General features: G+C 47.8%; 1 protein-coding gene across 1 annotated transcript in view; it reads left to right on the forward strand.

Annotated features, from left to right (window-relative positions):
• LOC118370769 (ankyrin repeat and sterile alpha motif domain-containing protein 1B-like) overlaps positions 1-21,809 on the forward strand; it is a 495,760-nt gene that overhangs the window by 185,516 nt on the left and 288,435 nt on the right. Inside the window, 3 exon segments of the mRNA XM_052492534.1 lie at positions 4,943-5,019; positions 5,151-5,261; positions 15,174-15,305. Coding sequence (XP_052348494.1) covers positions 4,943-5,019; positions 5,151-5,261; positions 15,174-15,305 — 320 coding nt within the window.

A 21,809-nucleotide genomic window follows, 5' to 3' on the forward strand; every position in this document is an offset into this window, starting at 1 on the left:
GGAGGGTGTTCTGGAGAAAGGATTAGAGAGGGAGGGAGAGGGTGTTGTGGAGAAAGGAGCAGAGAGGGAGGGAGAGAGGGTGTTGTGGAGAAAGGAGGAGAGAGGGTGTTGTGGAGAAAGGAGGAGAGAGGGAGGGAGAGAGGGTGTTGAGGAGAGAGGGTGTTGTGGAGAAAGGAGGAGAGAGGGAGGGAGAGAGGGTGTTGTGGAGAAAGGAGGAGAGAGGGTGTTGTGGAGAAAGGAGGAGAGAGGGAGGGAGGGAGGGTGTTGTGGAGAAAGGAGGAGAGAGGGTGTTGTGGAGAAAGGAGGAGAGAGGGAGGGAGAGAGGGTGTTGTGGAGAAAGGAGGAGAGAGGGTGTTGTGGAGAAAGGAGGAGAGAGGGAGGGAGAGAGGGTGTTGTGGAGAAAGGAGGAGAGAGGGTGTTGTGGAGAAAGGAGGAGAGATGGAGGGAGAGAGGGTGTTGTGGAGAAAGGAGGAGAGAGGGAGGGAGAGAGGGTGTTGTGGAGAAAGGAGGAGAGAGGGAGGGAGAGAGGGTGTTAAGGAGGAGAGAGGGTATTGTGGAGACAGGAGGAGAGAGGGAGGGAGAGAGGGTGTTGTGGAGAAAGGAGGAGAGAGGGTGGTGCTTTCAGCTCTATCGAGTCTGTGAAGGCCAGTGAACGAGGGCAGACCGGAGGAACTACTTCCTGGATTAGAACGCCGTCACACAGAGAGGAACATATTAAGGTGTTGACATGTGTATTTGGCCAGGTCTGCTCTCTTTTGTTCATTTGGTCAGCAGAAACAAACCCAGTTTGATCCATCATCATTATGTACTGTAGTACTCTGTCTCTAGCTGTTTTCACTGAAGGAAATACCATCGGTGAGAAGGTCACTCCAAGATCTGTGTGTGTGTGTCACAGTGGCAGAAGCTAGATATTGATTCCAAAAGAGGCCACAGAGAAAAGTAGATTGAAAGAGAGAGAGTGATGGAGAAAGAGGCTTCTTCTCTTTTGACTTCAGCTCTCTTTCTCACCTCTCCATTCTTTAACAGCCTTACATGTCACAATTAACTTTTGTTGCCCCTTTCCTTTGACGATCCACAATCTCCTCTCCATCTCTCCCCATATCTCCCCGTATCTCTCCCATCTCCTCTCTCCGCGTATCTCTCCCATCTCCTCTTCTCCCCGTATCTCTCCCATCTCCTCTCTCCCCGTATCTCTCCCATCTCCTCTCTCCCGTATCTCTCCCATCTCCTCTCTCCCGTATCTCTCCCATCTCCTCTCTCCCTGTATCTCTCCCATCTCCTCTTCTCCCGTATCTCTCCCATCTCCTCTTCTCCCCGTATCTCTCCCATCTCCTCTCTCCCCGTATCTCTCCTCTCTCCCCCGTATCTCTCCCATCTCCTCTTCTCCCGTATCTCTCCCATCTCCTCTTCTCCCCGTATCTCTCCCATCTCCTCTTCTCCCCGTCTCTCTCCCATCTCCTCTCTCCCTGTATCTCTCCCATCTCCTCTCTCCCCGTATCTCTCCCATCTCCTCTCTCCCCGTATCTCTCCCATCTCCTCTCTCCCCGTATCTCTCCCATCTCCTCTCTCCCCGTATCTCTCCCATCTCCTCTTCTCCCCGTATCTCTCCCATCTCCTCTCTACCCATATCTCTCCCATCTCCTCTCTCCCCGTATCTCTCCCATCTCCTCTTCTCCCCGTATCTCTCCCATCTCCTCTTCTCCCCGTATCTCTCCCATCTCCTCTTCTCCCCGTATCTCTCCCATCTCCTCTTCTCCCGTATCTCTCCCATCTCCTCTCTCCCATCTCCTCTCTCCCCCGTATCTCTCCCATCTCCTCTTCTCCCCGTATCTCTCCCATCTCCTCTTCTCCCGTATCTCTCCCATCTCCTCTTCTCCCGTATCTCTCCCATCTCCTCTTCTCCCCGTATCTCTCCCATCTCCTCTTCTCCCCGTATCTCTCCCATCTCCTCTCTCCCCGTATCTCTCCCATCTCCTCTTCTCCCCGTATCTCTCCCATCTCCTCTCTACCCATATCTCTCCCATTTCCTCTTCTCCCCGTATCTCTCCCATCTCCTCTCTACCCATATCTCACCTCTCTCTCCCATCTCCTCTCTCCCATCTCCTCTCTCCCATCTCCTCTCTCTCCCCGTATCTCTCCCATCTCCTCTTCTCCCCGTATCTCTCCCATCTCCTCTTCTCCCCGTATCTCTACCATCTCCTCTCTCCCATCTCCTCTCTCCCCCCGTATCTCTCCCATCTCCTCTCTCTCCCCGTATCTCTCCCATCTCCTCTTCTCCCCGTATCTCTCCCATCTCCTCTCTCCCCGTATCTCTCCCATCTCCTCTTCTCCCCGTATCTCTCCCATCTCCTCTCTCTCCCCGTATCTCTCCCATCTCCTCTTCTCCCATCTCCTCTTCTCCCCGTATCTCTACCATCTCCTCTCTCCCATCTCCTCTCTCTTCCCATATCTCTCCCATCTCCTCTCTCTCCCCGTATCTCTCCCATCTCCTCTTCTCCCCGTATCTCTCCCATCTCCTCTTCTCCCCGTATCTCTCCCATCTCCTCTCTCCCCGTATCTCTCCCATCTCCTCTCTCCCCGTATCTCTCCCATCTCCTCTCTCCCCGTATCTCTCCCATCTCCTCTTCTCCCCGTATCTCTCCCATCTCCTCTCTCCCCGTATCTCTCCCATCTCCTCTTCTCCCCGTATCTCTCCCATCTCCTCTCTCCCCATCTCTCTCCCATCTCCTCTCTCCCCGTATCTCTCCCATCTCCTCTTCTCCCCGTATCTCTCCCATCTCCTCTCTCCCCGTATCTCTCCCATCTCCTCTTCTCCCCGTATCTCTCCCATCTCCTCTTCTCCCGTATCTCTCCCATCTCCTCTTCTCCCCATATCTCTCCCATCTCCTCTTCTCCCCGTATCTCTCCCATCTCCTCTCTACCCATATCTCTCCCATTTCCTCTTCTCCCCGTATCTCTCCCATCTCCTCTCTACCCATATCTCACCTCTCTCTCCCATCTCCTCTCTCCCATCTCCTCTCTCCCATCTCCTCTCTCTCCCCGTATCTCTCCCATCTCCTCTTCTCCCCGTATCTCTCCCATCTCCTCTTCTCCCCGTATCTCTACCATCTCCTCTCTCCCATCTCCTCTCTCCCATCTCCTCTCTCTCCCGTATCTCTCCCATCTCCTCTCTCTCCCCGTATCTCTCCCATCTCCTCTTCTCCCCGTATCTCTCCCATCTCCTCTTCTCCCCGTATCTCTCCCATCTCCTCTCTCTCCCCGTATCTCTCCCATCTCCTCTTCTCCCATCTCCTCTTCTCCCATCTCCTCTTCTCCCCGTATCTCTCCCATCTCCTCTCTCTCCCCATATCTCTCCCATCTCCTCTCTCTCCCCGTATCTCTCCCATCTCCTCTCTACCCATATCTCTCCCATCTCCTCTTCTCCCCGTATCTCTCCCATCTCCTCTCTCCCATCTCCTCTTCTCCCCGTATCTCTCCCATCTCCTCTTCTCCCCGTATCTCTCCCATCTCCTCTCTACCCATATCTCTCCCATCTCCTCTTCTCCCCGTATCTCTCCCATCTCCTCTCTACCCATATCTCACCTCTCTCTCCCATCTCCTCTCTCCCATCTCCTCTCTCCCCCCGTATCTCTCCCATCTCCTCTTCTCCCCGTATCTCTCCCATCTCCTCTTCTCCCGTATCTCTCCCATCTCCTCTCTCCCATCTCCTATCTCTCCCCGTATCTCTCCCATCTCCTCTTCTCCCGTATCTCCCCATATCCTCTCTCCCCGTATCTCTCCCATCTCCTCTTCTCCCCGTATCTCTCCCATCTCCTCTTCTCCCCATATCTCCCCATATCCTCTCTACCCATATCTCACCTCTCTCTCCCCATATCTCCCCGTATCTCTCCCCTCTCCTCTTCTCCCCATATCTCCCCATATCCTCTCTACCCATATCTCACCTCTCTCTCCCCATATCTCCCCGTATCTCTCCCATCTCCTCTCTCTCCCCGTATCTCTCCCATCTCCTCTCTACCCATATCTCACCTCTCTCTCCCCATATCTCCCCGTATCTCTCCCATCTCCTCTCTCTCCCCGTATCTCTCCCATCTCCTCTCTACCCATATCTCACCTCTCTCTCCCCATATCTCCCCGTATCTCTCCCATCTCCTCTCTCTCCCCGTATCTCTCCCATCTCCTCTCTACCCATATCTCACCTCTCTCTCCCCGTATCTCTCCCATCTCCTCTCTACCCATATCTCACCTCTCTCTCCCCATATCTCCCCATATCTCTCCCATCTCCTCTCTCTCCCCGTATCTCTCCCATCTCCTCTCTACCCATATCTCACCTCTCTCTCCCCGTATCTCTCCCATCTCCTCTCTACCCATGTCTCACCTCTCTCTCCCCATATCTCCCCGTATCTCTCCCATCTCCTCTCTCTCCCCGTATCTCTCCCATCTCCTCACTACCCATATCTCACCTCTCTCTCCCCATATCTCCCCGTATCTCTCCCATCTCCTCTCTCTCCCCGTATCTCTCCCATCTCCTCTCTACCCATATCTCACCTCTCTCCCCGTATCTCTCCCATCTCCTCTCTCCCCATATCTCACCTCTCTCTCCCCATATCTCCCATCTATCTCTCCTCTCTCTCTCATCTCCTCACTTTCTCCACATATCTCCCCTTATAATCTCTCTCCTCCCCCTCTCTCTCCACCCATATCTCCCCTCTCTCCACATATCTCCCCCCTCTCTCTCTCTCTCTCTCTCTCTCTCTCTCTCTCTCTCCCCTCCCTCCCATCTCCCCCTCTCTCTCCCCCGCTCTCTTTCTCTCTCCCATCTCCCCTCTCTCTCTCCCCCTCTCTCTCCTCATATCTCCTCTCTCTCTCTCCCCATATATCCCCTCTCTCTCCCCTTGTAATCTCTCTCACTCATCTCTCCTTCGCTCCCTCTACTCCTCCCCAGATGATGCTGTGACAGGGGAGCTCTCCAAGCTGCTGAATGAGATGAAGATGTGTCGGGACAGAGACTACTCCTTTGAGGTGTGTTATGTTGTTGTTCTCTTCATCTTTGTCTTATAGATCCTTGTGTTGTCTGTGGAATCATTGCTGATGCTTGTGGTGATAAAACCAAGTAATTAAATTAGTACCCGACTCCACTCTCCTCTACTTAGGAGCTCTGCCAGACCATCTCATCCCACTCTCATTCCATGGAGAGCTTTGGCAGCGGTCACCTATCAGACGAGGAGCGACGCAGTAACGGCACCCTGAGCAGAGTCAGAAAGGTGAGCACCATTTTGGATCAGGGAGGGTGGATGGGACCATTTTGGATCAGGGAGGGTGAATGGGACCAGGGGTAATCAAGGGGGATGTGGAGGGTGGATGGGACCATTTTGGATCAGGGAGGGTGGATGGGACCAGGGTTAATCAAGGGGGATGTGGAGGGTGAGCACCATTTTGGATCAGGGAGGGTGGATGGGACCATTTTGGATCAGGGAGGGTGGATGGGACCATTTTGGATCAGGGAGGGTGGATGGGACCATTTTGAATCAGGGAGGGTGGATGGGACCATTTTGAATCAGGGAGGGTGGATGGGACCATTTTGAATCAGGGAGGGTGGATGGGACCATTTTGAATCAGGGAGGGTGGATGGGACCATTTTGGATCAGGGAGGGTGGATGGGACCAGGGGTAATCAAGGGGGATGTGGAGGGTGGATGGGACCATTTTGGATCAGGGAGGGTGGATGGGACCATTTTGGATCAGGGAGGGTGGATGGGACCAGGGTTAATCAAGGGGGATGTGGAGGGTGAGCGCATTTTGGATCAGGAAGAGTGGATGGGACCATTTTGGATCAGGGAGGGTGGATGGGACCATTTTGGATCAGGGAGGGTGGATGGGACCAGAGGTAATCAAGGGGGATGTGGAGGGTGGATGGGACCATTTTGGATCAGGGAGGGTGGATGGGACCAGGGTTAATCAAGGGGGATGTGGAGGGTGGATGGGACCATTTTGGATCAGGGAGGGTGGATGGGACCAGGGTTAATCAAGGGGGATGTGGAGGGTGAGCACCATTTTGGATCAGGGAGGGTGGATGGGACCAGGGGTAATCAAGGAAAATGTGGAGGGTGAGCACCATTTTGGATCAGGGAGGGTGGATGGGACCAGGGGTAATCAAGGGGGATGTGGAGGGTGAGCACCATTTTGGATCAGGGAGGGTGGATGGGACCAGGGTTAATCAAGGGGGATGTGGGGCGATCACCATTTTGGATCAGGGAGGGTGGATGGGACCAGGGGTAATCAAGGGGGATGTGGGGCGATCACCATTTTGGATCAGGGAGGGTGGATAGGACCAGGGGTAATCAAGGGGGATGTGGAGGGTGAGCACCATTTTGGATCAGGGAGGGTGGATGGGACCAGGGGTAATCAAGAAAATGTGGAGGGTGAGCACCATTTTGGATCAGGGAGGGTGGATGGGACCAGGGGTAATCAAGGGGGATGTGGAGGGTGAGCACCATTTTGGATCAGGGAGGGTGGATGGGACCAGGGGTAATCAAGGGGGATGTGGAGGGTGAGCACCATTTTGGATCAGGGAGGGTGGATGGGACCAGGGGTAATCAAGGAGGATTTGGAGGGTGAGGACCATTATCACAGTTTTGGGTCTGTGGTATCGTACCGTCGTATTGTTATTCTTGGATTGGAAAACCATGTTCTTCTGCATCACTCTGGGGTCAATTACTGTAGTAGCATTTAGTCACCAGGAGAGGGCAGCCTCAGACACGCTGTAAGGCAGACATGTTTACTGAGCAAAAACAAACGCAACATTCAACAATTTCAAAGATTTTACTGGGTTACCGTTCATGTAAGGAAATCAGTCAATTGAAATAAATAAATTTTAGGGCCTAATCTTTTGATTTCACATGACTGGGAAAACAGAAACATCTATTAGTCACAGATACCTTAAACATAAAGTAGGGGCAGAGATCAGAAAACCAGTCAGCACCTGGTGTGACCACCATTTGCCTCACGCTGCCTCACGCTGCGAATAGAGTTGATCAGGATGATGATTGTGGGCTGTGGAATGTTGTCCCACTCCACATCAAATGCTGTGCGAAGTTGCTGGATATTGGCGGGGACTCGAACACACTGTCGTACACGTCGATCCAGAGCATCTCATACGTGCTCAATGGGTGACCTGTCTGGGTATGCAGGCCATGAATGAACTGGGACATTTTCAGCTTCCAGGAATTGTGTACAGATCAACATGCTGAAACTTGAGGTGAAGGATGAATGGCACGACAACGGTCCTCAGGAACTCATCACAGTATCTACAGTGCCTTGCGAAAGTATTCGGCCCCCTTGAACTTTGTGACCTTTTGCCACATTTCAGGCTTCAAACATAAAGATATAAAACTGTATTTTTTGTGAAGAATCAACAACAAGTGGGACACAATCATGAAGTGGAACGACATTTATTGGATATTTCAAACTGTTTTAACAAATCAAAAACTGAAAAATTGGGTGTGCAAAATTATTCAGCCCCCTTGAGTTAATACTTTGTAGCGCCACCTTTTGCTGCGATTACAGCTGTAAGTCGCTTGGGGTATGTCTCTATCAGTTTTGCACATCGAGAGACTGAAGTTTTTTCCAATTCCTCTTTGCAAAACAGCTCGAGCTCAGTGAGGTTGGATGGAGAGCATTTGTGAACAGCAGTTTTCAGTTCTTTCCACAGATTCTCGATTGGATTCAGGTCTGGACTTTGACTTGGCCATTCTAACACCTGGATATGTTTATTTTTGAACCATTCCATTGTAGATGTTGCTTTATGTTTTGGATCATTGTCTTGTTGGAAGACGAATCTCCGTCCCAGTCTCAGGTCTTTTGCAGACTCCATCAGGTTTTCTTCCAGAATGGTCCTGTATTTGGCTCCATCCATCTTCCCATCAAATTTAACCATCTTCCCTGTGCCTGCTGAAGAAAAGCAGGCCCAAACCATGATGCTGCCACCACCATGTTTGACAGTGGGGATGGTGTGTTCAGGGTGTTGCTTTTACGCCAAACATAACGTTTTGCATTGTTGCCAAAAAGTTCAATTTTGGTTTCATCTGACCAGAGCACCTTCTTCCACATGTTTGGTGTGTCTCCCAGGTGGCTTGTGGCAAACTTTAAACAACACTTTTTATGGATATCTTTAAGAAATGGCTTTCTTCTTGCCACTCTTCCATAAAGGCCAGATTTGTGCAATATACGACTGATTGTTGTCCTATGGACAGAGTCTCCCACCTCAGCTGTAGATCTCTGCAGTTCATCCAGAGTGATCATGGGCCTCTTGGCTGCATCTCTGATCAGTCTTCTCCTTGTATGAGCTGAAAGTTTAGAGGGACGGCCAGGTCTTGGTAGATTTGCAGTGGTCTGATACTCCTTCCATTTCAATATTATCGCTTGCACAGTGTTCCTTGGGATGTTTAAAGCTTGGGAAATCTTTTTGTATCCAAATCCGGCTTTAAACTTCTTCACAACAGTATCCCGGACCTGCCTGGTGTGTTCCTTGTTCTTCATGATGCTCTCTGCGCTTTTAACGGACCTCTGAGACTATCACAGTGCAGGTGCATTTATACGGAGACTTGATTACACACAGGTGGATTGTATTTATCATCATTAGTCATTTAGGTCAACATTGGATCATTCAGAGATCCTCACTGAACTTCTGGAGAGAGTTTGCTGCACTGAAAGTAAAGGGGCTGAATAATTTTGCACGCCCAATTTTTCAGTTTTTGATTTGTTAAACAAGTTTGAAATATCCAATAAATGTCGTTCCACTTCATGATTGTGTCCCACTTGTTGTTGATTCTTCTTTATGTTTGAAGCCTGAAATGTGGCAAAAGGTCGCAAAGTTCAAGGGGGCCGAATACTTTCGCAAGGCACTGTATGTGCTTTCAAATTGCCATCAATAAATACACGTGTTCGTTGTCCATAGCTTATGCCTGTGCATACCATAACCTCACTGCCACCATGCGGCACTCTGTTCACAACGTTGACATCAGCAAACTGCTCGCCCACACAACGTCATACGCGCTGTCTGCCATCTGACCGGTACAGTTGAAACCAGGATTAAGTTGTGAAGAGCACACTTGTCCAGCGTCCCAGCGTGCCAGTGGCCATCGAAGATGAGCATTTTCCCACTGAAGTCTGTTACGACGCTGAACTGCAGCGAGCATGCAAATGAGCATCCGGTTTCTGACAGTTTGTGCAGAAATTCTTCAGTTATGCAAACCCACAGATTCATCAGCTGTCCGGGTGGCTGGTCTCAGATTATCCCGCAGGTGAAGAAGCTGGATGTGGAGGTCCTGGGTTGGTGTGGTTACACATGGTCTGCGGTTGTGAGGCCTGTTGGATGTACTGCCAAATTCTCTATAATTACATTGGAGGCGGCTTATGGTAGAGAAATTAATATTACATTCTCTGGCAACTGCTCTGGTGGACATCCCTTCAGTCAGCATGCCAATTGTACACTCCCTCAAAACTTGAGACATCTGTGGCAATATGTTGTGTGACAAAACTGCACATTTTAGAGTGGCCTTTTATTGTCCCCAGCACAAGGTGCACCTGTGTAGTGATCATGCTGTTTAATCATCTTCTTGATATCCCACACCTGTCAGGTGGTGGATTGTCTTGTCAAATTAGAAATTCTCACGAACAAGGATGTGAACAAAATATTAGAGAAATACGTTTTTCGTTCTTATGGAACATTTCTGGGATCGCTTATTTCAGATCATGTATTTGGGGAGTTTCTCCCTTCTCTGCAGATCAACTTAAGCTCTGTCAGGTTGGATGGGGGGGTCTCTCCAGAGATGTTTGATCAGGTTCAAGTCTGGGCTCTGGCTGGGCCACTCAACCATAAAGGCCTGATAGGTGGAGCGCTGCAGAAATGGTTATCCTTCTGGAATATTCCACCATCTCCACAGAGGAACACTGGAGCTCTGTCAGAGTGACCATTGTGTTCTTGGTCACCTCCCAGACCAAGGCCCTTTTCCCGTGATTGCTCAGTTTGGCCTGGCAGCCAGCGCTAGGAAGAGCCTTGGTGGTTCCAAACTTCTTCAATCTAAGAATGATTGAGGCCACTGTGTTCTTGGTGACCTTCAATGCAGCAGACATTTTTTGTACCCTTCCCCAGATCTGTGCCCAACACAAGCTCTTATGACAATTCCTTCCACCTCATGGCTTGGTTTTTGCTGCATGCACTGTCAACTGTGGGACCTTATATAGACAGGTGTGTGCCTTTCCAAATCATGTCCAATCAATAAGATTTACCACAGGTGGACTCCAAGTTGTAGAAACATCTCAAGGATGAACAATGGAAACAGGATGCACCTGAGCTCAATTTAAAGTTTTATAGCAAAGGGTCTGAATACTTATGTAAATAAGGTATTCCTGTTTTAAATTTCTAATACATTTGTTAAAATAAAATAAACTGTTTTCGCTTTGTCATTATGGGGTATTGTGTGTAGATTGATGAGGGAAAAAATGAATTCAATCCATTTTAGAATAAGGCTGTAACCTAACAAAATGTGTACAAGGGGAAGGTGTTGGAATACTTTCAGAATGTACATTTCTGTTCAGTACAGAACATCCTCCTTCCTTCTGTAAAGTAACCACTGATCTGACATGACTGGATCGGTGACAGCGATGTAATGGAATCCTTGCTTTACATCAAATCAGTGATTTTGCTGGAATTCACTTAAAGGAAGGCAGTAAGGTAGGAAGGAAGGCAGTAAGGTAGGAAGGAAGGCAGTAAGGTAGGAAGGAAGGCTGTAAGGTAGGAAGGAAGGCAGTAAGGTAGGAAGGAAGGCAGTAAGGTAGGAAGGAAGGCTGTAAGGTAGGAAGGAAGGCAGTAAGGTAGGAAGGAAGGCAGTAAGGTAGGAAGGAAGGCAGTAAGGTAGGAAGGAAGGCAGTAAGGTAGGAAGGAAGGCTGCGTGTTTTAGCACTAGAACAAGGCCTTGGTCAGCCTAGCTTCACACCTGAGAGCTGATTGGTAGAAGGGCTTTCATCTCGTTTCTCTCGTTTCCCGGGAGATTGATACCTGTTGCGCTTGGCGCGGCACACTAACAGGAATCGATCTGGTCTGAATCAAACCACTGCCGCTGTGTGTGTGGTGGGATGGAGCAGCAGCCTATGGGCAGGCCTTGCCTTGGTTTAATAGAAGCACAAACACGTCTCAATCAGTTACACACTGAGGTGACGATGTAGGCGCAAACACACACACACACACACACACACACACACACACACACACACACACACACACACACACACACACACACACACACACACACACACACACACACACACACACACACACACACACACACACACACACACACACACACACACACACACACACAGAGCACATGTAATGGAGAGGGTTACGAACAGTATGTATTAGATTTTGTGTCTTCTTGGTCAGTGTCTGTATGTGTGTGTCTCATACTTATTTGTATGGCTGTCTATGGATCTGGATGTGTGAATATGTCCCCTGCCCCCATACAGGCCTATGGAATCATTTGTATGCATGCACCTCCATTAGCATGGCACACTGTAAATGTCAGAGAGCGATGCAGCATCTGTCCATCAGACAGACTGATGAATAAAAACATGGTCACCTCCCATATCTGCTGTAGGACACACTCATCAACTTCCTGGTTCCAGAGCTGAGGTATAACCATAGACAAAGTGTTGGATGTCTATGCGTGTAGCCCACTGCCCTCCTCACTACGTCTGCTGTACACTACGGAAGGGCCTCGCTGGCTAGTAACGAAGCCTCTTGGCAACGAATCCACACGCTGGTTACTGAATAGAACAAGTCAACAACCAGGTCACAAATAGGTGCTCGTCATGTTTGTTTAATAATGATGTGACATCAACGAATGACATATCAGGTGTCAATGTGGTGGCCCGTACCGATATGGCCTTGGTCAAATCAAATCAAATCACATTTTATTTGTCACATACACATGGTTAGCAGATGTTAATGCGAGTGTAGCGAAATGCTTGTGCTTCTAGTTCCGACAATGCAGTAATAACCAACAAGTAATCTAACTAACAATTCCAAAACTACTGTCTTATACACACAAGTGTAAGGGGATAAAGAATATGTACATAAGGATATATGAATGAGTGATGGTACAGAGCGGCATAGGCAAGATACAGTAGATGGTATCGAGTACAGTATATACATATGAGATGAGTATGTAAACAAAGTGGCATAGTTAAAGTGGCTAGTGATACATGTATTACATAAAGATGCAGTAGATGATATAGAGTACAGTATATAAGTATACATATGAGATGAATAATGTAGGGTATGTAAACATTATATTAGGTAGCATTGTTTAAAGTGGCTAGTGATAGATTTTACATCAATTCCCATTATTAAAGTGGCTGGAGTTGAGTCAGTGTGTTGGCAGCAGCCACTCAATGTTAGTGGTGGCTGTTTAACAGTCTGATGGCCTTGAGATAGAAGCTGTTTTTCAGTCTCTCGGTCCCAGCTTTGATGCACCTGTACTGACCTCGCCTTCTGGATGATAGCGGGGTGAACAGGCAGTTGTTGTCCTTGATGATCTTTATGGCCTTCCTGGAACATCGGGTGGTGTAGGTGTCCTGGAGGGCAGGTAGTTTGCCCCCGGTGATGCGTTGTGCAGACCTCACTACCCTCTGGAGAGCCTTACGGTTGTGGGCGGAGCAGTTGCCGTACCAGGCGGTGATACAGCCCGCCAGGATGCTCTCGATTGTGCATCTGTAGAAGTTTGTGAGTGCTTTTGGTGACAAGCCGAATTTCTTCAGCCTCCTGAGGTTGAAGAGGCGCTGCTGCGCCTTCTTCACGATGCTGTCTGTGTGGGTGGACCAATTCAGTTTGTCTGTGATGTGTATGCCGAGGAACTTAAAACTTGCTACCCTCTCCACTACTGTTCCGTCGATGTGGATAGGGGGGTGTTCCCTCTGCTGTTTCCTGAAGTCCACAATCATCTCCTTAGTTTTGATGACGTTGAGTGTGAGTTTTTTTTCATGATTGCCCGTACCGACATGGCCTTGGTGGCCCGTACCGACATGGCCTTGGTGGCCCGTACCGACATGGCCTTGGTGGCCCGTACCGATATGGCCTTGGTGGCCTATCGTTTATGTACCATAAGGGATGTCTGTACTGTTGTGTCTATAACTTGAATGTCTCTTCCATGACAATTCCGTGATTTTTACGTGTGATTGTAAGATGGCCATTGACAATTGACAACACAGTCAAGCCCACACTACCTTAATAGTAGCACACAACAAACCAGCTTTTTCCCCACTAAACATAATACTTTGTGGTGTGAGAAAGTCAGGGAGTCCCACTAATCTACCCCTAGGCTTCCAACGGGCCTAGCTCTGACAAATCACGTCTACCGTTCAACAGAGAGCAAGAAATATTCATTAGATAGCACATGCTAATATTATTCCAACAAATGAGTGTATCATCATTCAACTGAGCAGACCTGGAAGGACTCTTGGCAATACAGACCCTGTGAAAAGGGCATATTGTGTGTGTTAGCGTGCACGTGTGTGTGTATTATTTGTTTGTCAGGATCCCCGGTAGCTTTTGCAGAAGCAGTTGCTGCTCTTCCAGGGGTCCACAAAAAACACTGAACATTACAAAGTAACAAAACACTGATAGACAAGGAAAGTCACACACATTGTAAATACAATTATATACAAACAATACAACAAAAATTATGTGTGTGTGTGTGTGTGTGTGTGTGTGTGTGTGTGTGTGTGTGTGTGTGTGTGTGTGTGTGTGTGTGTGTGTGTGTGTGTGTGTGTGTGTGTGTCTGTATACAACTGCGTTGTCGTGAATTTGTTTTGGACTTGGGGACTGTGAAGAGACCCCTGGTGGTATGTCTTGTGGCGTGTGAATGAGTGTCTGAGCTGAATGTTATTTGATTATGCAGACAAACTGGTATTTTTGTCACAGTAATATTTCTCATTAAAACTAGGAGAAGCAGTGTCAACCCTCAACCAGTAAAGACTGGCATGCATGTTGTTGATGTTAGTTCTGTATGTGCAGTTAAGCGTTCTGCTTTGTTTATGAGCCAGCTGCAGTTTTGATACTGACTGTTTCCTTATTTAGAATTTCAATGAGCTCACTGGCTTTGAGTGCTGTAGAGGGTGAAATCATCCGCATATGTAGGCATTCTAGTTTTGTGTAAGACCAATGGCAAATAATTTGTTAAAATAGAGAAGAGTAGCGGCCCAAGGCAACTGCCCTGAGGGATACCTCATTTTAGATATCTGATGTTAAAGAAGATTCCATTGAAGAACACTCTATTGGATTCTATTGGATAAATAACTCTCCAACCATGTGTTGGCAGGTGATGTAAAGCCATACCAAGTGCGTTGTTTTCAATAATAATGTATGATCAATAACATCAAAGGCTGCACTGAAATCGAACAATACAGCTCCAACTATCATCTTATTATTCATTTATTTTAACCAATCATCAGTCATCTGAGTCAGTGCAGTACAAGTTGAATGTCCTTCTCTATATGCATGCTGAATGTCAGTAGTTAACTTGCTCTCTGAAAAATAGTGTTGTATTTGATCAAACACAATTATCTCCATCAGTTTACTAAAAACATTCAGCAAACTGATTGGGCGGCTGTTAGCGCCAGCAAAGGGTGCTTTACTTTTTTTAGGCAGTGGAATTACTTTATCTTCCTTCCACACCTGTGTACACACACATTCCTTTAGGCTTTGGTTAAAGATCTAGCCAATAGAGGTGGTGATATAGTCTGCTAACATTCAATAGTTTACCATCAAGGTTGTCTATACCTGGAGGCTTATCATTATTGATGGATAAAAACGTTTTTCCATTTTATGTCATTTATCTTTGTTTGGTAATACTTTCTTCTGTTTAAGTTTAGTCACAACAAGTCTCAATTGACAGTATGTCGACCAATCAGCTGAGCAGCCTGACTTGTTTGCCACCTCTTTTACATAATTTCTTTGAAACATGAAATGTTTCAGTTCGTCATCAATCCAGGGGGCTTTAACGGTTCCCACGGTTAGTTTCTTAACAGGTGCTTGTCAACAATTTGCATGAATCATTTTCAATGTGTGTGCGTGCGTGCATGCTTTATATGATCCGTGTGTATTGAATCTCTCTGCAGCGGCCCACTCCCCCACTTCCCCCAGCCCAGGAGGAAGAGGAGGGGGAGAAGAGCTGTGGCCCTGCTGGGTTCTGGGAGGCCCTCACACCCTGCAACGGTTGTCACAACCTGGGCTTCTCCAGCGTGTCACAGGTACGCACACACACGCACACACGCACCTCCCCCTTTAACTTGTATTCCTACATAGCCTCTTCCTCCTGTCATTAATATAACTGATAACCATTGTAATGGAGTGCCAGTATACTATGCTATAATTGCCCTGTCTCAAACATAAGTCACTCTAATGGCCTGTTTCCCAGTTTGCATGGCTTGTTGCCTCTGAAACTCTCAGTTAATATACATCACCCAGCAGAATGCAGCTCTGCTTGGCCATGTAGCAATATGTTTATGTATTTCCATGACTAATAGAGATCAGAGGATGTCGTCTTCCGTTTTGTGCTTGGTGTGTGTTTGTCGTTGTGTTGCCGTGAGCACCACATAGTATCTCTCTCGACCACTTGCTCTCTTTCACTATCTATCTTTCTCACTGTCTATCTTTCTCACTGTCTATCTTTCTCACTGTCTATCTTTCTCACTATCTACAGTTGAAGTCGGAACTTTACATACACCTTAGCCAAATACATTTAAACTCAGTTTTTCACAACTCCTGACATTTAATCCTACTACAAATTCCCAGTCTTAGGTCAGTTAGGATCACAACTTTATTTTAAGAATGTGAAATGTCAGAATAAGTAGAGTAGGGAGAATGATTTATTTCAGCTTTTATTTATTTCATCACATTTTCAGTGGGTCGGAAGTTGACATACACTCAATTAGTATTTGGTAGCAAAGTATTTGATTGCCTTTAAATTGTTTAACTCGGGTCAAATGTTTCAGGAACCTTCCACAAGCCCCCCACAATAAGTTGGGTGAATTTTGGCCCATTCCTCCTGACAGAGCTGGTGTAACTGAGTCAGGTTTGTAGGCCTCCTTGCTCACACTCGCTTTTTCAGTTCTGCCCACAAATGGCTTGCAAACCTCTCCCTTTTTCCTCCAAACATAACTATGGTCATTATGGCCAAACAGTTCTATTTTTGTTTCACCAGATCAGAGGACATTTCCCCAAAAAGTACGATCTTTGTCCCCATGTGCAGTTGGAAACCGTAGTCTAGCTTTTTATGGTGGTTTTGGAGCAGTGGCTTCTTCCTTGCTGAGCGGCCTTTCAGATTATGTCGATATAGGACTAGTTTTACTGTGGATATAGATACTTTTGTACCTGTTTCCTCCAACATCTTCACAAGGTTCTTTGCTGTTGTTCTGGGATTGATTTGCACTTTTGCACCAAAGTACGTTCATCTCTAGGAGACAGCCTTCCTGAGTGGAATGACAGCTGCGTGGTCCCATGGTGTTTATACTTGCGTACTATTGTTTGTACAGATGAACGTGGTACCTTCAGGCATTTGGAAATTGCTCCCAAGGATGAACCAGACTTGTGGGTGTTTTTTTATGAGGTATTGGCTGATTTCTTTTGATTTTCCCATGATGTCAAGCAAAGAGGCACTGAGTTTGAAGGTAGGCCTGGAAATACATCCACAGGTACACCTCAAAATTGACTCAAATGATGTCAATTAGCCTATCAGAAGCTTCTAAAGCCATGACATAATTTTCCAGAATTTTCCAAGCTGTTTAAAGGCACAGTCAACTTACTGTATGTAAACTTCTGACCCACTGGAATTGTGATACAGTGAATTATAAGTGAAATAATCTGTCTGTAATCAAAAATTACTTGTGTTATGCACAAAGTATATGTCCTAACCGACTTGCCAAAACTATAGTTTGTTAACAAGACATTTGTGGAATGGTTGAAAAACAAGTTTTAATGACTCCAGCCTAAGTGTATGTAAACTTCCGACTTCAACTGTATCTTTCTCACTATCTTTCTGAATATCTTTTTCTCTCTTCGTTCAGTTTCTCTCTTTCGCTCTCCCTTAATTTTTCTCTTTCTCTTGTTGTCTCCACAACTGGGAAGAGCATCAGTATCCATTCTCCCAGCTCTTTCCCCTCTGTCTCCTCCTTTTCCCCCTCCCTCTCCCCCTCCTGTCTCCCCCTCTCACCCCGACCTTTCACCCCATCCGTCCTCCCTCTCTCCCCATCCTGTCTCCCTGTCTCCCCCTCTTTCCCTTCCCTCTCTCCCCCTCTGTCTCCCCCGTCATGTCTCCCTCCTCTGTCTTCCCCCTCTCCCCCTCCTGTCTCCACCCTCTGTCCCCCCTCTTCCCTCCTGTGTTTGGCCCACAGCCTGGCTAGAGTTAACTATCTATCAACACCTGGGCCTCTTTGTGGTGGGGGATTATGGGCCTGGGATGGAGTCCCTGGCCGATTAGTAGGGTCCACTTTTGGGATTTTGTGTATGTGTATACATTTTGTTCTCAACTAGCCTCATTTTGGTTTCAACTAGCCCAAAATTCTCCCCACACCTCCTCTCCCTGTCCCCAAGGCAATCAGCTCCCTCCTGATTGGTTTGTCTCTCAACAAGGGAATCATATTACTTATAACAGGATGCTTCAACTAGTCCTGGAACTTTCAATGTGTTTGTTCAACCAATCAACTACTCAGCACAATCTTCACAAAATATCCATCTGTATTGTTTAATTTCAGAGGTTAAATTGTAAGTAAGGACGCTTTTTCAGCGCCAATGTCCACCACCAAAGCAGACTTACTCCACACCTCCTCAGTCTCCCTCCCTTTTTCTCTCCTCCTTCTCTCCATCTGTTATTCTCTCCTTCCTCCTCTCATCCGTCCGGTCTGTCAGATTGTCAGAGTGATGGCAGTCCCACTGGGCTCTGTTCTCTTCCTCTTTTTAAGTGGTGAAATGTCTCTCTCGCTTTCCACTCGGTTTCACCTCTTCGCTTTTTCTCCACAACTTTCTTTCCCTTTGGCCTCACCCCCCATCTCTCTGTCTCTCTCTCCTTCCCTACCCCACCCCCATCTCTCTGTCTCCTCTGTCTCTCTCTCTCCTTCCCTACTTCACCCCCCATCTCTCTGTCTCTCTCTCTCCTTCCCTACCTCACCCCACATCTCTCTGTCTCTCTCTCTCCTTCCCGACCTCACCCCCATCTCTCTGTCTCTCTCTCTCCTTCCCTACTTCACCCCACATCTCTCTCTCTCTCCTTCCATACCTCACCCCACATCTCTCTCTCTCTCCTTCCCTACATCACCCCACATCTCTCTCTCTCCCCACTCCCTACATCACCCCCCATCTCTCTGTCTCTCTCTCTCCTTCCCTACATCACCCCCATATCTCTCTCTCCTTCCCTACCCCACCACCCATCTCTCTGTCTCTCTCTCTGCTTCCCTACATCACCCCACATCTCTCTCTCCTTCCCTACATCAGCCCACATCTCTTTCTCCACATTTCTCTCTCACTGTCTGACAGAAGTGTGTTAAGCGCTGTATCGATCGCCGTGGTAGCGAGGTCTCAGCTGTCACTCAAGCTGTCAGTCAGAGAGACGGACTGTACTCTGATGTGTGCTGCAGATGGTTACTGTAAAAGGCTGCAGTGTGTGTGTGTGTGTGTGTGTGTGTGTGTGTGTGTGTGTGTGTGTGTGTGTGTGTGTGTGATAAATAGAGCGAGTGAGGGAGTCAGAGAGAGAGAGAGAGGGAGAGAGAGCATTTAGTTGTAACCACAGAAGCAACCCCAAGACATCATCAAACGTCTTTCATTGCCCCAGTTCCTATATATGGGCATTGAGAAGGTGGAAAAACGTGTCCTTCTCTGTCGCATGTCTTGCATATGTGTGTTTGAGTGGAGGGGGTTCCATCTCTCTTCTCACACAGACGTGGATCCTCTGTCCTCTCCATGTGAACGCAGATGCCATGACAACCAAGGACCACTTTAGGTGTGTGTGTTTGGTAAAGCGGTGCGGGGTTCCTTCAGCTGAAAGTACGACTTCTTAGATGGAAACAAAGTATGAACTTTTTCACTGTGGAGCCCCTGCAGAGAGAACGATGGAGAGAGATGGGGGGGAGGGGGAGAGGGAGAGAGATGGGGGGAGAGGGAGAGAGGGAAGGCAAAGGGTCCACACGGTTGCTAGGCAACACAGAAATTCATAAAGTAGCAGGCGTGGGATATCCGCCCACTACAACCATTGACAAATCTGTACCAGATCAGGTCAGGTGCGTCAGAGCACTGCGCAATATCAGACACACACGCATACGGAAACACACACCCACACACATACGCACAGGAATGCATGGCTGCACGGCTGTACGCACACCAAATCAAATCAAATTTATTTATATAGCCCTTCGTACATCAGCTGATATCTCAAAGTGCTGTACAGAAACCCAGCCTAAAACCCCAAACAGCAAACAATGCAGGTGTAAAAGCACGGTGGCTAGGAAAAACTCCCTAGAAAGGCCAAAACCTAGGAAGAAACCTAGAGAGGAACCGGGCTATGTGGGGTGGCCAGTCCTCTTCTGGCTGTGCCGGGTAGAGATTATAACAGAACATGACCAAGATGTTCAAATGTTCATAAATGACCAGCATGGTCGAATAATAATAAGGCAGAACAGTTGAAACTGGAGCAGCAGCACAGTCAGGTGGACTGGGGACAGCAAGGAGCCTTCATGTCAGGTAGTCCTGGGGCACGGTCCTAGGGCTCAGGTCAGTTGAAACTGGAGCAGGAGCATGGCCAGGTGGACTGGGGACAGCAAGGAGTCCTCATGTCAGGTAGTCCTGGGACATGGTCCTAGGGCTCAGGTCCTCCGAGAGAGAGAAAGAAAGAGAGAAGGAGAGAATTAGAGAACGCACACTTAGATTCACACAGGACACCGAATAGGACAGGAGAAGTACTCCAGATATAACAAACTGACCCTAGCCCCCGACACATAAACTACTGCAGCATAAATACTGGAGGCTGAGACAGGAGGGGTCAGGAGACACTGTGGCCCCATCCGAGGACACCCCGGACAGGGCCAAACAGGAAGGATATAACCCCACCCACTTTGCCAAAGCACATCCCCCACACCACTAGAGGGATATCTTCAACCACCAACTTACCATCCTGAGACAAGGCCGAGTATAGCCCACAAAGATCTCCGCCACGGTACAACCCAAGGGGGGCAACCCAGCCAGGCCGACCACAACAGTGAATCAACCCACCCAGGTGACGCACCCCCCCAGGGACGGCACGAGAGAGCCCCAGCAAGCCAGTGACTCAGCCCCCGTAACAGGGTTAGAGGCAGAGAATCCCAGTGGAAAGAGGGGAACCGGCCAGGCAGAGACAGCAAGGGCGGTTCGTTGCTCCAGAGCCTTTCCGTTCACCTTCCCACTCCTGGGCCAGACTACACTCAATCATATGACCCACTGAAGAGATGAGTCTTCAGTAAAGACTTAAAGGTTGAGACCGAGTTTGCGTCTCTGACATGGGTAGGCAGACCGTTCCATAAAAATGGAGCTCTATAGGAGAAAGCCCTGCCTCCAGCTGTTTGCTTAGAAATTCTAGGGACAATTAGGAGGCCTGCGTCTTGTGACCGTAGCGTACGTGTAGGTATGTACGGCAGGACCAAATCAGAGAGGTAGGTAGGAGCAAGCCCATGTAATGCTTTGTAGGTTAGCAGTAAAACCTTGAAATCAGCCCTTGCTTTGACAGGAAGCCAGTGTAGAGAGGCTAGCACTGGAGTAATATGATCAAATTTTTTGGTTCTAGTCAGGATTCTAGCAGCCGTATTTAGCACTAACTGAAGTTTATTTAGTGCTTTATCCGGGTAGCCGGAAAATAGAGCATTGCAGTAGTCTAACCTAGAAGTGACAAAAGCATGGATTAATTTTTCTGCATCATTTTTGGACAGAAAGTTTCTGATTTTTGCAATGTTACGTAGATGGAAAAAAGCTGTCCTCGAAATGGTCTTGATATGTTCTTCAAAAGAGAGATCAGGGTCCAGAGTAACGCCGAGGTCCTTCACAGTTTTATTTGAGACGACTGTACAACCATTAAGATTAATTGTCAGATTCAACAGAAGATCTCTTTGTTTCTTGGGACCTAGAACAAGCATCTCTGTTTTGTCCGAGTTTAATAGTAGAAAGTTTGCAGCCATCCACTTCCTTATGTCTGAAACACATGCTTCTAGCGAGGGCAATTTTGGGGCTTCACCATGTTTCATTGAAATGTACAGCTGTGTGTCATCCGCATAGCAGTGAAAGTTTACATTATGTTTTCGAATAACATCCCCAAGAGGTAAAATATATAGTGAAAAAAATAGTGGTCCTAAAACAGAACCTTGAGGAACACCGAAATGTACAGTTGATTTGTCAGAGGACAAACCATTCACAGAGACAAACTGATATCTTTCCGACAGATAAGATCTAAACCAGGCCAGAACTTGTCCGTGTAGACCAATTTGGGTTTCCAATCTCTCCAAAAGAATGTGGTGATCGATGGTATCAAAAGCAGCACTAAGGTCTAGGAGCACGAGGACAGATGCAGAGCCTCGGTCCGATGCCATTAAAATGTCATTTACCACCTTCACAAGTGCCGTCTCAGTGCTATGATGGGGTCTAAAACCAGACTGAAGCATTTCGTATACATTGTTTGTCTTCAGGAAGGCAGTGAGTTGCTGCGCAACAGCCTTCTCTAAAATCTTTGAGAGGAATGGAAG

The sequence above is a fragment of the Oncorhynchus keta genome, chromosome 33 (genome assembly GCF_023373465.1).
Source record: "Oncorhynchus keta strain PuntledgeMale-10-30-2019 chromosome 33, Oket_V2, whole genome shotgun sequence".
NCBI lineage: Eukaryota > Metazoa > Chordata > Actinopteri > Salmoniformes > Salmonidae > Oncorhynchus > Oncorhynchus keta.